The sequence below is a fragment of the Melospiza melodia genome, chromosome 28 (assembly GCF_035770615.1).
Source record: "Melospiza melodia melodia isolate bMelMel2 chromosome 28, bMelMel2.pri, whole genome shotgun sequence".
In the NCBI taxonomy this organism is placed as follows: Eukaryota; Metazoa; Chordata; class Aves; order Passeriformes; family Passerellidae; genus Melospiza; species Melospiza melodia.
Window position 1 is genome coordinate 5,853,852 of NC_086221.1, and position 15,123 is coordinate 5,868,974.

Consider the following 15,123-nt stretch of genomic DNA (forward strand, 5'->3'; position numbering starts at 1 on the left):
ATTTTTTTTCCCTGAATAATTTGTCCCTGGTTCCTTCCTCGAGCCCGGGCAGGGCCTGGCAGCCTTGGCTGTGTTTGCCCACGGGGTTGTGCCAATGTTGATTCAGGGCTCCTGCAAAGGACACCAGGGACGGTTTCCCTGCCCGGCTCCCTTTGTGTGGCGTTCACATTTCTGTGAAAATCCCTTCGCACAGGGTTTGTCTCCTGGGAAGCTGAGAAACCTCAGAGAAAAATGAAAACAAGAATTATCTGATTTGCTTCTGCTGTGTTTTGCTGCTTTGGAATGTGTTTGGAGATCGTTTACCCACAGTTTTATATTAATTATTTTGGCTCTTTGGCCAATCAGTGTCAAGCTCTGTCAGACTCCGGAAAGAGTAATGAGTTTACATTATTATATTTTCATTATATCATTATTATGTTTTCATTTTTGCATTATTATCTTTTCATTATTTCATTATTATGTTTTAGCCTTCTGTAAGTATCTTTTCTGTATTCTTTAGTATAGTTTTAGTATAGCATATAATATAATGTAATCTAACGTAATGCAATGTACTATAATAAATATAATATAATAAATATAATAAATATACTACAATTAATATAATATATGATATGATATGATGATATGATATAATATAATGTAATGTAATGTAATGTAATGTAATGTAATGTAATGTAATGTAATGTAATGTAATATAATATTAATATAATATAATATAATATAATATAATATAATATAATATAATATAATATAATATAATATAATATAATATAATATAATATAATATAACCTTCTGAGATCATGGAGTCAGATCCATCATTCCTGCTATGAGGATCCCTGTAAATAAAATTTATTTTTTTTGCTCAAAATTCCAGCAGGAAAAGGGGCTGGAGCTGCAGGAAAAGCTGATTTCCCTGGCACTTCCCACCTTCCTTCAACCCTAAAAAAAACCCACATCCTTCTCCTATCAAAATTTAAAAAAAGAGGAAAAATCCCATACAAAAGATATCCCATAAAAACCCATCCCACATTCCATAAATCTTACTTTGGAGAACTCACAATCCAACAGATCAGATGGGAAAACCCAACTAAAACATTGGAAAAACTTGGGAAAATGCTCTTTAATTCCTTTTTTTTTTTTTCTTTCTGTGTAAGGAGAGAAAAAAGAAGCATAAAATAATCTGGGGAAAAAAAATAGAAACCTTATAAATTAAAAAAAGAGAAATATATAAATATATATAAATATGATATATGATATATAATATATAATATATAATATGTAATATACAATATATAATATATAATATATAATATATAATATATAATATATAATATATAATATATAATATATAATATATAATATATAATATATAATATATAATATATAATATATAACATATAATATATAATATATAATATATAATATATAATATATAAATAGAAAAAAGAAAATGAGAATCTTTTTCATCTGAAAAATTAAAAATAGAAATGCTTTTCTATTCTATTTTTCTGAAATAGAAAATCTGAAATATTCTTATAAAATATAGTCCAGACACTGACAGATGGATAAAATCCTTTATTATTATTATTATCATTATTTATTTTTTTGTACCTTTCCATTTATTCCAGAAAAACTTTCTCTCTCTCTCTATATATATATATATAAAAAAATCATTACTTCTTTCGGAATAAATCCTTAAAATCATTTATTTTAAAACAAGTCTTTTGTTTGTACAGCACTAGTTAAATACATTTATTCTCAGTTTTCTGCCAAAAAATCACCCCAGAGAAATTCACAGCTTGGGATCCACCCCGGCCCCTTCCATCGATTTTTCCTGCTGGAGGATGAGCTGAGGATGGAGGGAGGCAATGAGGAAATGTGGAATTTTTATTATTTATGCTCAGACATGGCTCCGAAATCTGATTTTGGAGGGACATCCAAAATCCAAATCCAATTTTGCACACCGAGTGTCCAGATGTGCAGCACAGCTGCAGAAAAACCCAAACAAAACCCATTGGAAAACCTTGAGAAAACGCCCCTCAATTCCACTTTTTTTCATCTTTTGCGTAAAGAAAGAGGGGAAAAATGCATTTATTTTGTCCTGAATCTCCCAAACCCAAAGGAATTTTGTTGTTTGGATTTTCCACATGGAAGCGTTGGGCCAGGAAAGGAGGATCCGTGTGGGAATGCACAGCTCTGCCTCCAAGAGTTGTTTTTTTTGTTGTTTTTGTCCCAAACCCTTATTTAATTCTATTCCTTCACCCATTCCCACCAGCTGGCCAGACAAAAGAATACCAGGAATCCAAATTTCCTGAGGTCACAGCCAAAAATCTTTTTTTTTCTGGTAATAAAAAAAGGGGAAAAAAATCCAAGAAAACCCAGCGAGAGACAAAGCAACGATTTCCTTTTGCCTGTCCCTGCTCCTGGATGTGGTGGATGGCAGAATTGGTGAAATGAGGGAGGAAAAAATGCTGGAAAACCACAGAAATTCCCAACATTTTCATGAAAATTCCAAAAAACCTGGGAAATCCTGCCCAGGGATGGGGTTTTTTAATGGAATTTTATGCCAGGGTTGGAAAAAAAGGGATTTAATTCCAGGATTAAATCTCCTCCTAAACCCAGGCTCAAAGGGCTGGAATTTTATCCCAAAGGTGGTAAAGAGGGATTTCATTCCAGGATTTCATTCCAGGATTTAATCTCCCCCTAAACCCAGCCTCAAAGGGCTGGAATTTTATGCCAAAGATGGAAAAAACGGATTTAATTGCAGGATTAAATTTCCCCCTAAACCCAGCCTAAAAGGGCTGGAATTTTATGCCAGGGTTGGAAAATAAGGGATTTAATTCCAAGATTTAATCCCTGCTCTGTTTTTTTTTCCAGCTGTGGAGATCAGAGAGTGGCACCAAATATTTGCACTCCAAATGGGAATCAGATATCCATGGGATAAACGGGATTATCTGGAATTGGGAGCTGATCGGCAAAAAGGGGGATTGGAAGCCTCTGGAATTCTCTGGAATTCTGTAAACTTGGGGGGTTCTGGGCGTTGATTCCAGAGGGGCAAAAAATCCTCCAAAAAAATCTCACAAAAATTCCTTGGAAAAGCTGGGATTCTAAAGAAAGGAAAAAAAGAGTTTAGGAGGGAAGAAATTCCCGTTTTCCCCAGGTTTTGGGGCATTGCCAAATATTGGGAATTGTCTCACAAGGTGGAAACCTTAACCCAAACCCAAATTTGAGGGAATTAAAGGGAAAAAGGGAAAGCCTGTGCAAGGATAAACAGGACCCAGCAGGATTTTCTTAATCCTGGGAATGCTGTCCTGGTTCCATGGGGTTCTCCCAGCAGTTTGCCTTGATCTTCAGCAGGAATTTTTGGATCTGGATTTGAATTTCTCCCCCTGGGGTGGCTCAGTGCCCTTGGAAATTCATTCCCACTCGGGAAAATGCCCTTTAGTTGATTTTTTTCCCCCCATTTTTTCGTGTAAGGAAGAAAACAAAATAAAGCACTTATTTTGTCCTGAATCTCCAAACTCCAAAGGAATTTTGCTGTTTGAATGGTGGGAATGGGAAAAGCGAGCAGGAAAACGGAGCAGAGACGGGGCAGGGATGCCCAGGGAGGGTTCCTGCCCTGCTCCAGGCTTTTCCCAATCCTGGGAATGCTGTCCTGGTTCCATGGGATTCTCCCAGCAGTTTGCCTTGATCTTCAGCATTTCAAAATTTCAGGAATTTTTGGATCTGGATCTGAATTTCTCCCCCTGGGGATGTGGGGTGGCTCAGTGTCCTCGGAAATTCATTCCCACTCCCAGAGTTTGAAAAACCTTGAGGAAAATGCCCTTTAATTCCATTTCCCCCCCCATCTTTTGTGTAAGGAAGAAGGAAAAAAAATTGCATTATTTTGTCCCGAATCTCCAAACTCCAAAGGAATTTTGCTGTTTGAGTGGTGGGAATGGGAAAAGCGAGCAGGAAAACGGAGCAGAGGCGGGGCAGGGATGCCCAGGGAGGGTTCCTGCCCTGCCCCAGGCTCTGGGAACAGCAGAATTCCTCAGGCAGGCACTGAAGGAGCCGAGTCCTTGTCCAGGTCCTGGCAGGAACACCGGGAAGGGGCAGCTCTGGTGCCAAGGATGGAAATTCCTTTGTGGGAGGGAAGGTGGCACTGGGAGAGCTGCAGGAAAACAGGGAACCAGGAGGGACCAGGAAAAAATGGAACCGGAAAAAGAAGGAACCAGGAGAGACCAGGGAAAAAAAAAGGAATCAGGAAAAGAGGGAATCAAGAAGGATCAGGAAAGAAGGGAACCAGGAGAGATCAGGAAAAGGAGGAGTCAGGAGGGACCAGGAAAAAGGGAACCAGAAAAAAAAAGGGAATCGAGAGGGACCAGGAAAAAAATAGAACCAGGGAAGACCAGGAAAAGAGGGAAGCAGGAAGGACCAGGAAAAAGTGGAACCGGAAAAAGAAGGAACCAGGAGAGACCAGGAAAATAGGAAATCAGGAAAAGAAGGGATCAGGAAGGACAAGGAAAACAGGAGGGACCGGGAAAAAAGGAATCAGGAAAAGAGGGAATCAAGAGAGATCAGGAAAAGAATGAACCAGGAAGGACCAGGAAAAGAGGGAACCAGGAAAAGAGAGAACTGGGAAAAAAGGGAACCAGGAGGGACCGGGAAAAGAAGGAGTCAGGAGAGATCAGGAAAAGAGGGAATCGGCAAAGACCAGGAAAAGAAGGAATCAGGAGAGACCTGGAAAAAATGGAACCAGGAGAACCCAGAAAAAGAGGGACCAGGAAAAGAGGGAACCAGGAGGGACCAGGAAAAGAGAGAACCAGGAGAGACCTTGAAAAAAGGGAATCAAGAGAGACCAGGAAAAAATGGATCTAGGAAGGACCAGGAAAAGAGGGAACCAGAAAAAGAAGGGATCGGGAGGGACTAGGAAAAAATGGAACCAGGAAAAGAGGGAATCGGGAGGGACCAGGAAAAGAAGGAACCAAGAGAGACCTGGAAAAAATGGAACCAGGAGAGATGAGGAAAAGAAGGAATCAGGGGGGACCAGGAAAAAATGGAACCAGGAGAACCCGGGAAAAGAGGGAACCAGAAAAAGAGGAAATCAGGAGGGACCAGGAAAAGAAGGAACCAAGAAAGACCTGGAAAAAATGGAACCAGGAAGAACCCAGGAGAAGAGGAACCAGGAAAAGGAAGAACCAGGAGAGAGCAGGAAAAAAGGAAATCAGGAGACATCAGGAAAAAAGGGAGCCAGGAAAAGAAGGAACCAGAAAAAGAGAGAATCGGGAGGGACCAGGAAGAGAAAGAACCAGAAAGGACCAGGAAAAAAGGGAACCAGGAAAAGAGGGAATGAGAAAAAGAGGGAACCAGGAAAACATGGAACAAAGAGAGGCCGGGAAAAGAAGGAATCAGGAGAGACCAGGAAAAGAGGGAATCAGGAAGGATCAGGAAAAAAGGGAATCAAGCAAGAGAGATCAGGAAAAAAAGGGAACCAGGAAAAGAAGGAACCAGGAAAAGAAGGAATCAGGAGGGACCAGGAAAAAATGGAACCAGGAGGGACCAGGAAAAAGGAATCAAGCAAGAGAGATCAGGAAAAAAAAGGAACCATGAAAAGAGGGAACCAGGAAAAGAAGGAATCAGGAGAGATCAGGAAAAAATGGAACCAGGAAGAACCCAGCAAAAGAGGGAACCAGGAAAAGAAGGAATCAGGAAAAGAGGGCACCAGGAGGGACCGGGAAGCCGCGGCCCCAAAGGCGTCACTGGGGTCTGGGGCTGTCCCTGCCCCTCCCCGTGCCCTGGAATCAATTAGGGAACAATCGGGAAGGGAACAGAGCAGGGCTGGGCAAAGCTCAGACAACGCCGAGGCTGCAGGCTGGGCTGGGCTGGCACCGGGGGCTCCGGGCACTGCCAGCCCCGGGGAAGCTCCAGGATAATTTTCCTTCCCACGGAGCTTTTCCCAAGGATTGCTGCAGGAATCGCTCCCTGCCCCGGGAGGGAACAGCCCCGCCGAGAGCCGGGGCAAAGGGCCAGTGCCAGTCCTGGGTGCCAGTCCCAATGCCAGGTGCCAGTCCTGGTCCCAGGCGCCAGTCTCAGGTGCCAGTCCTGGTGGTCCCAGTTTGGGAGCAGGAACATCCCAGTTTGGGAACAAGGATATCCCAGTTTGGGAACAAGGATATCCCAGTTTGGGAACAAGGATATCCCAGTTTGGGAGCAGGGACATCCCAGTTTGAGAGCAGAGTTATCCCAGTTTGGGAGCAGGAACATCCCAGTTTGGGAACAAGGATATCCCAGTTCGGGAGCAGGGACATCCCAGTTTGAGAGCAGAGTTATCCCAGTTTGGGAGCAGGAACATCCCAGTTTGGGAACAAGGATATCCCAGTTTGGGAGCAGAGTTATCCCAGTTTGGGAACAAGGATATCCCAGTTTAGGAGCAGGAACATCCCAGTTTGGGAACAAGGATATCCCAGTTTGGGCACAGGTACATCCCAGTTTGGGAACAAGGATATCCCAGTTTGAGAGCAGAGTTATCCCAGTTTGGGAGCAGGAACATCCCAGTTTGGGCACAAGGATATCCCAGTTTGAGAGCAGAGTTATCCCAGTCTGGGAGCAGGGACAAATTCCACAAATCCCCTCTCTGAGCCCCTCAAACCCCATAAACCCCCACTTTGAGCCCCCCAAACCTCACAAATCCCCACCTTGAGCCTGAAAACCCCACAAATCCTCACCCTGAGTACCCAAACCCCACAAATCCCAACCCTGAGCCCCTAAACCCCTCAAACCCCCACTCTGAGCCTCCAAATCCCAACTCTGACCCCCCAAACCTCACAAATCCGCACTCTGAGCCCCCCAAACGCCAAAAAATCCCCATCCTGAGCCTCCAAATCTCGCAAATCCTCATTCTGAGTCCCCAAACCCCACAAATCCCCACTCTGAGCTCCCAAATCCTTACCCAGAGCCCCCAAATCCCCACCTTGAGCCCCTCAAATCCCATCAATCCCCACTCTGACCCCCCCAAACCCCACAAATCCCCACCCCAAACCCCTCCCAGGTCATGGCAGGCGTTGGCATCTCCTCCCTGGGGCTGCTCTCAGTGGGGACACCCCCAAACAAAAGCGGGGGACAATGCCCCAGGTCCGTGCAGGGGGTGGTTTGGGAGCTGCAAACGAGGATTTGGGAGCTGCAACCGAGGATTTGGGAGCTGCTCCCGGGGGTTTTGGGGGTCTGGGAGCTGCTCCTGAGGATTTGGGAGCTGCTCCCGGGGGTTTTGGGGGTCTGGGAGCTGCTCCCGGGGGTTTTGGGGTTTTGGGAGCTGCTCCTGAGGATTTGGGAGCTGCTCCCGGGGGTTTTGGGGGTCTGGGAGCTGCTCCCGGGGGTTTTGGGGTTTTGGGAGCTGCTCCCGGGGGTTTGGGGTCCTGCTGGAGCCCAGGGCAGGGTGGGAGCCGCTCCTTTCCCGGCGTTTCCGTCTCCACGGCAGCCAAATCCCCGTTCAGAAGATGCTCTGCCTCCTGTTCTTGCCGCGGGCTGGGGAGGGGACACGGACAGGGGGGGTCAGGTGTGCCCAGGTGTGCCCCAGGTGTGCCCCAGGTGTGCCCAGGTGTGCCCCAGGGGCTCCCAGTGCCAGGCCAGGCCGTGCCCAGCGGTCCTAATGTGGTCTCCCCGAAAAAATCAGGGGGTGCAGGGCAGCTTGTCTGAGCTAAGGTGCCTTTCCAGTAACTGCTGCCTGAGGCAAACCCCACAAATCCCCACCCTGAGGCCCCCAAACCCCCAAAATCCCCACCCTGAGCCCCCCAAACCCCACAAATCCCCACCCTGAGGCCCCCAAACCCCCAAAATCCCCACCCTGAGCCCCCCAAACCCCACAAATCCTCACCCCGAGCCCCCCAAGCCCCACAAATCCCCATCCTGAGCCCTCAACCCCCACAAATCCTCACCCTGAGCCCCCAAACCCCACAAATCCCCACTCAAAACTCCCCAAATCCCACCCTGAGCCCCCAAACCCACAAATCCTCACCCTGAGCCCCCCCAAACCCCATTCTGAGCCCTCAAACCCCACAAATCCCCACCCTGAGCCCCCAAATCCCCACCCTGAGCCCCCCAAACCCCACAAATCCTCACTCCGGGGAGGGCATTCCCAGCCTGGGCATTGCCAGCTGTGCCCCAGGGTGCCCAGATGTGCCAGCAAAGATGCCCAGGGGTGATTTTTGGGCAGGGATACAGAGAGGGGATCAGGGGGTGCTGGGGAGGGGATTCTGAGCCTGGGCATTGCCAGCTGTGCGTGCCCCAGGGTGCCCAGATGTGGCACCAGGGGTGGTTGGTGGATGGGTGAGGTGACAAGGAGCAGCGTTGGGAACAGCACCGGGTGGAGGTGCCAGCCTTGCCCATGCCCTGCCCATCCCCTGCCCATCCCCTGCCCATCCCCTGCCCATGCCATGCCCATGCCATGCCCATGCCATGCCCATGCCATGCCCATGCCATGCCCACCCCCTGCCCATCCCCTGCCCATCCCCTGCCCATCCCCTGCCCATCCCATGCCCGTCCCCTGCCCATCCCATGCCCATCCCCTGCCCATCCCCTGCCCATTCCCTGCCCATCCCATGCCCATCCCATGCCCAGCCGTACCCGAGTGCTGGAAGGCCGAGCCGCGGTGCCCGGGGTCCTTCTGCAGCTGGATCTCCTTCAGGGAGAAGATGGAGGCGGCTGGGCAGGGAGGGCACAGACACAGGGTCAGGGCTGGCACAGGGGGCACGGCCACGGGCAGCTGCTGGCACTGCCCAGCCCGTCCCGTCCCGCACAAATTGTTTTTATTTTTATTTTTATTTTATTTATTTTATTTATTTTATTTTTATTTATTTTTATTTTTATTTATTTTATTTTTATTTATTTTTATTTATTTTTATTTTTATTTTTATTGTTGCAGTAGAAGTAGTATTTATGGTTACTATTATTATTATGTTATTATTACAAAGACAACATTATTATTATTATTATTATTATCATCATCATCATCATTATCATTATTCCTACTACTACTTTTTTTTTTTTTTTTCCTATTTTTCCCCATTTTGGGGTCACTCATTGTCAGGCCGGAGCTGCCTGCAGCCCCTGTTTTACCATTTTTCCCCATTTTTCCCCATTTTTCCCAATTTTTGGGGTCACTCACTGTCAGGCAGGAGGTGCCTGCAGCCTGTTTTACCCCAGTTTTACCCATTTTTACCCATTTTTACCCATTTTGGGGTGACTCACTGTCAGGCAGGAGGTGTCTGCAGCCCCTGTTTTACCCTTTTTACCCATTTTGGGGTCACTCACTGTCAGGCAGGAGGTGTCTGCAGCCTGTTTTACCCTGTTTTTCCCTTTTTTCCCCATTTTTCCCCATTTTTGGGGTGACTCACTGTCAGGCAGGAGGTGTCTGCAGCCTGTTTTACCCCATTTTTCCCCATTTTTCCCCATTTTCCCCCATTTTGGGGTCACTCACTGTCAGGCAGGAGGTGCCTGCAGCCTGTTTTACCCCATTTTTCCCCATTTTCCCCCATTTTTCCCCATTTTGGGGTGACTCACTGTCAGGCAGGAGGTGCCTGCAGCCCCTGTTTTACCCTGTTTTACCCTTTTTACCCATTTTTACCCATTTTCCCCCATTTTGGGGTCACTCACTGTCAGGCAGGAGGTGCCTGCAGCCTGTTTTACCCCATTTTTCCCCATTTTCCCCCATTTTTCCCCATTTTGGGGTGACTCACTGTCAGGCAGGAGGTGCACGCGCTCGCCCAGGCTCCTGAAGTAGGGGTGCTGCAGGGCGGCCTCGGCTGAGATCCGGCCCTTGGCTCTGTACTGCACAAGGCCCCAGGAAAAAAAAACCAGAAATGCTCAGTTATGGCACACATCTGGGCACCTTTCTACATCCACACCACACACCTGGGCACCCCTGGACCTTTATACCATCGATCTGGGCACCTCTCTATGTTTACACCACACATCTGGGCACCCCTGTACGTTCAACTCACACATCTGGGCGCCCCTGCACATTTCCACCGCACATTTCCTCTCCACATTTATACACCTTTCTACATTTATATCACACATCTGGGCCTCCCTGCCCACCCCAGCATTGCCACCCGCCCGCCCCATGGCAGTGCCCTGCTCCAGGTGCCCCTTCCCTTCCCTTCCCTTCCCTTCCCTTCCCTTCCCTTCCCTTCCCTTCCCTTCCCTTCCCTTCCCTTCCCTTCCCTTCCCTTCCCTTCCCTTCCCTTCCCTTCCCTTCCCTTCCCTTCCCTTCCCTTCCCATTTCCCCATTCCCCCATTCCCTTTTCCCCTTTTTTCCCCTTTCCCCTTTTTTCCCCTTTCCCAGCACCCACCAGCAGCAGATTTGTCAGCAGGTCGACGCCTTCCGAGTCCAGCCTGGGGGAGAGAGGGGAAACAAAACCAAAACTGCCCCAGGGCTGCACCCAGGAGGCTGCAAGGACCACGGGGAGGAGGCACGAGTGGCACTGCAGCCTCGGAAGGAGCCCGGGCTGCCCCTTGCACCCCTCGAACCCCCCCAGTTTTCTCCGTCCTGCCCCTGGGGTACCTTGGGGCGTGATTGATCAGGGGCTGGGCTCGGTACTGGCTGAAGTTGTAAGCCTTGAACTCCTCGTTGGACGTTATCCCAGGCCAGGTGTCCTCTGTGGGGGTTCCTGTGGGGGACAGGGGGCCTCCATGGGCTCTGGGCGGGATGGAAGCTCCAGGAGTGTGGGGCTGTCCCCAGAGAGGGCACTGATGTGCCCAGGGGGTGGCAGTGCCAGCAGGGAGCCGCTCATCCTCACACCTGTGCCAGCCTGGAGGGGCTGCAGGCAGCTGCTGTCCGTGCCAGCTGACCCCTGCCCACTCCAGCTCACCCCAGCCGTGTGTGCCCATCCCTGCCCGTTTCATCCCACCCCTTTTCATTCCTGGCCATCCCATCCCATCCTCCTTCATTCCTGCAACGCCAGTCTATCCCATCCCACCCCATCCCATCCCACCCCATCCCATCCCATCCCATCCCATCCCATCCCATCCCATCCCATCCCATCCCATCCCATCCCATCCCACCCCATCCCTCCCCTTTTCCCTCCTTCCTACCACATCCCACTTCATCCCTGCTCATTCCTCTGCACCCCATCCTGTCCCTGTTCCCTTCTTCCCACCCCATCCCTGTTCATTCCTGTCTATCCCATCCCATTATCCCATTCCATCCCATCCCAACCCATCCCAGTCCATTCCTTCCCTTTTGCTTCCTTCCTACCCCATCCCACCCCATCCCAGTTCATTCCTATCCACCTCATCCCTGTTCCCTCCTTCCCATGGATCCCATCCCATCCCATTATCCCACCCCGCCCTACCCCGTTCTGCTCCCGCTCCTGGTGCGGTTCCCGTTCCCATCTCCATCCCCATCCCCATTCCTGTTCCCGTTCCCGCTCCTGTTTCCATTCCCGTTCCGCTCCTATTCCCGCTCCTGCTCCCGGTGCGGTTCCCGCTCCCATTCCCATTCCCATTCCCGTTCCCGGGCCGGCAGTGCCCCCGCGTGGAGAGCGGGCTCGGCACTCGCTCCCGTTCCCGTTCCCGTTCTCAGTGCGGTTCCCGTTCCCATTCCCGTTCCCGGGCAGGCAGTGCCCCCGCGCGGGGAGCGGGCTCAGCGCACGGCCCTCCCGTTCCCGTTCCCGGTGCGGTTCCCGTTGCGGTTCCCATTCCCGTTCCCGTTCCAGTTCCCGTTGCGGTTCCCGCTCCCGTTCCCGTTCCCGGGCCGGCAGTGCCCCCGCGCGGGGAGCGGGCTCGGCGCTCGCTCCCGTTCCCGTTCCCAGTGCGGTTCCTGCTCCCGTTCCCATTCCCGTTCCCATTCCCATTCCCGTTCCCGGGCAGGCAGTGCCCCCGCGCGGGGAGCGGGCTCGGCGCTCACCCAGCAGGCGGAAGATGAGGTGCAGCTCCTCCTTCACCGTGGAGCCCGGGAACATCGGCCGGCCCGTCACCATCTCGTAGTGGATGCAGCCGACACCCCTGCAGGGCAGGGGACAGCCGGGGGTCACGGGGGACAAAGCCCGGGGCCACGGGGGACAAACCCCGCGGGTGGAGCGGGATTGGCTCCGGGAGGAGGAACCGCTCCAAGCGGGGTGGGGATGGCATCGAGCCGACCTCGAATACCAGGGGATGGGGAAACTGCGGCGGGGACAGGGAAATCCGCACTGGGAGAGTCCCAAAGACATGGAAACTTCTGGGAGAGTTATGGGGACATGGGGACAGGGAAATCTGCACTGGGAGAGCTCTGGGTGTCAGGGAAATCTGCTCTGGGAGAGTCTGGGGGCATGGGGACATGGAAAACTGCACTGAGGGCAGGGAAATCTGCACTGGGAGAGTCCCAAAGACATGGAAACTTCTGGGAGAGTTATGGTGACATGGGGACAGGGAAATCTGCACTGGGGACAGGGAAATCCGCACTGGGAGAGTCCCAAAGACATGGAAACTTCTGGGAGAGCCTGGGGACATGGGGACAGGGAAATCTGCACTGGGAGAGCTCTGGGGACAGGGAAATCTGCTCTGGGAGAGTCTGGGGGCATGGGGACATGGAAAACTGCTCTGGGGACAGGGAAATCTGCACTGGGAGAACTCTGGGGACGGGGAGAAGAGCACTGGGAGAGCCCTGGAGACATGGGGACAGGGAAATCTGCACTGAGAGAGCCCTGGGGACATGGGGACAGGGAAATCTGCACTGGGAGAGCCCTAGGGATGGGGAAACTGCTCTGGGAGAGCCTGAGGACATGGGGACAGGAAAAACTGCTCTGGGGACAGGGAAATCTGCACTGGGAGAGCTCCGGGGACAGGGAAAATTGCTCTGGAAGAGCCCCAAACGCTCTGGTGTAAAAAGCCTCAGGGGACAGGGGAAACAGATTTTTGGAGAAGCCCCCAAAGCTCTGGTGTCAACAGAACCAGGGGACCGGGAAATCTGCACTGGGACAGCCTGGGGACAGGGAAACTGTTCTGGGAGAGCCCTGGGGACATGTGGACATGGGGACAGGGAAATCTGCAATGGGACAGCCTGGGGACAGGGAAACTGTTCTGGGAGAGCCCTTGGGGCAGGGAAAATCTGCTCGGGGAGAGCCCCAAAGCCTCTGGTGTAAAAAGCCTCAGGAGACAGGTAAAACAGCTCTGGGGGAGCCCTGGGGACAGTGAGAACATCCCTGGGAGAGCCCTGGGGACAGTGCAAACATCCCTGGGAGAGCCCCCCCAGCCCTGTTGTACCCAGCACGGTGAGGATGAGGATGGGAAGGCCCGACCCCTCCTGGCGAGGCGCGGGGCAGCTCGGCGGGTGCTCACCACATGTCGATGGGCGTGGAGTACTCGGTGGAGCCCAGCAGGACATCGGGGGGCCGGTACCACAGCGTCACCACCTCGTTGGAGTAGGTTTTTGTGGGGACAGACTTGGCCCTGGCTAACCCTGAGGGCGGCGGGGACACACATCAAGGAGCTGCTCCCCCCCTTTTTTATCCCAGTCCTGCGTCGTCCCTGAAGGGGGCTTCACCTACCAAAATCAGCCAGCTTGAGCTCGCCCCGCTCGTTGATGAGCAGGTTCTGGGGTTTGAGGTCTCGGTGCAGGATTTTCCTGCCGTGGCAATAAGCCAGGCCGCGGAGCAGCTGGAACATGAAGATCTGCGGGGAGGAGGAGAAATGTCACAGAGGTATTTTACTAAAAAAATCCTTTCATTAGGATCCTTCTCCTGAGAGGCCTCAGCAATGAAATGTGAACAATGGTTATCTGCTGCTGTGGAACGCAACAGGTGCATCTTTGATTGGTCTCGTGTGATTATTTTTTAATTAATGGCTAATCATAGTCAGCTGTGTTGGGACTCTGAGCAGTCACAAGATTTTATTGTCATTCCTTCCTTTTCCAGCCTTCTGATGTCTCCTTTCTCTTTTCTTTAGTATAGTTTTAATATGTCACTTTCACAATATAATATAATATAATATAATATAATATAATATAATATAATATAATATAATATAATATAATATAATATAATATAATATAATATAATATAATATAATATAATATAATATAATATAATATAATATAATGCAATGCAACATAATGCAATGCAACATAATGCAATGTAATATAATGCAATGTAATATAATGTTATATTATTATATTATATTATATTATATTATATTATATTATATTATATTATATTATATTATATTATATTATATTATATTATATTATATTATATTATATTATATTATATTATATTATATTATATTATATTATATTATATCTATCATAAAACAAGAAATCAGCCTTCTGAAACATGGAGTCAAGATTCTTATCTCTTCCCTCGTCCTGGGGACCCACAAACACCACCACAGAGGAGCAGGAGGAGGAGGAGGAGGAGGAGGAGGAGGAGGAGGAAGGTGCATTTAGGACTAGAACTCAACCTGCCTTGAGGAATTTGGATGTTGCGGGCAGGAAAGACCCCTCGGAACTGAGTTCTGGGAAAGGGTCACGGGATGGGATGAGTGAAATGTGAATGTGCAGTGATTTCATTCAGGGTGGAAACGCTGGGGGAGCCTCAGGAAAAGGGCAAAAGGAGCAAGAACTGAAGGGATCTCCAGCCTTAGAAAGGGGAAAAGGAGCAAAGGAAAGGGTGAGGGGATCTCCAGGCTCAGAAAAGGCAAAAGGAGCAAGAACTGGAGGGTGGAGGGATCTCCAGGCTCAGAAAGGACAAAGGGAGCAAGAACTGAAGGGTGAAGGAATCTCCAGCCTCAGAACGGGCAAAGGGAGCAAGGACTGAAGGGATATCCAGCCTCAGAAAGGGGAAATGGAGCAAGAACTGGAGGGTGAGGGGATCTCCAGCCTCAGGGCAAAGGGAGCAGAAACTGGAGAGCAAGAGGACCTCCAGCCCCAGAAAGGGGAAAAGGAGCAGGAACTGAAGGGATCTCCAGCTCCAGAAAGGGGAAAAGGAGCAGGAACTGAGGGGATCTCCAGCCTCAGAAAGGGCAAAGGGAGCAGGAAATTAGGGGTGAAGGGATCTCCAGCCTCAGAAAGGGCAAAGGGAGCAGGAGATTAGGGGTGAAGGGATCTCCAGCCTCTCCCAGCCCCAAACCCCCCCAGTGGGGACGAGGAGCAGGGCAGGGGGCCCCGA

General features: G+C 50.0%; 1 protein-coding gene and 1 long non-coding RNA gene across 3 annotated transcripts in view; one reads left to right on the top strand and one right to left on the bottom strand.

The window, feature by feature from the left end:
• Positions 1-15,123, top strand: part of LOC134430202 (uncharacterized) — a 63,774-nt gene that overhangs the window by 43,337 nt on the left and 5,314 nt on the right. The window lies entirely within an intron of this gene.
• Positions 7,277-13,651, bottom strand: LOC134430237 (cyclin-dependent kinase 18-like). Of its 2 annotated transcripts, none has more exons than XR_010030775.1 (8): positions 13,507-13,651; positions 13,298-13,418; positions 11,886-11,983; positions 10,542-10,647; positions 10,330-10,372; positions 9,715-9,800; positions 8,603-8,680; positions 7,277-7,504 (listed from the first exon to the last, which is right to left on the bottom strand). XR_010030775.1 is itself a non-coding variant. In XM_063177808.1 (8 exons), the coding sequence occupies exons 1-8, from the start codon at positions 13,622-13,624 to the stop codon at positions 7,470-7,472; spliced, it is 690 nt and encodes a 229-aa protein (XP_063033878.1). In that variant the 5' UTR covers positions 13,625-13,651; the 3' UTR covers positions 7,280-7,469. The 2 variants fall into 2 exon arrangements, 1 of the variants encoding a protein (XP_063033878.1); XM_063177808.1 differs by having other exon boundaries at positions 7,280-7,504; positions 9,715-9,805.

What these genes read in the sequence shown, in the direction of transcription:
- LOC134430237 (XM_063177808.1), bottom strand. Translation starts at nt 13,624, where the DNA reads ATGTTCCAGCTGCTCCGCGGCCTGGCTTATTGCCACGGCAGGAAAATC. An exon ending in CTGATCAATCACGCCCCAAG is followed by an intron (nt 10,373 to 10,541) that starts GTACCCCAGGGG and finishes TCTCTCCCCCAG; the next exon opens with GCTGGACTCGGAAGGCGTCG. An exon ending in CGTGCACCTCCTGCCTGACA is followed by an intron (nt 8,681 to 9,714) that starts GTGAGTCACCCC and finishes CTCCCTGCCCAG; the next exon opens with CCGCCTCCATCTTCTCCCTG.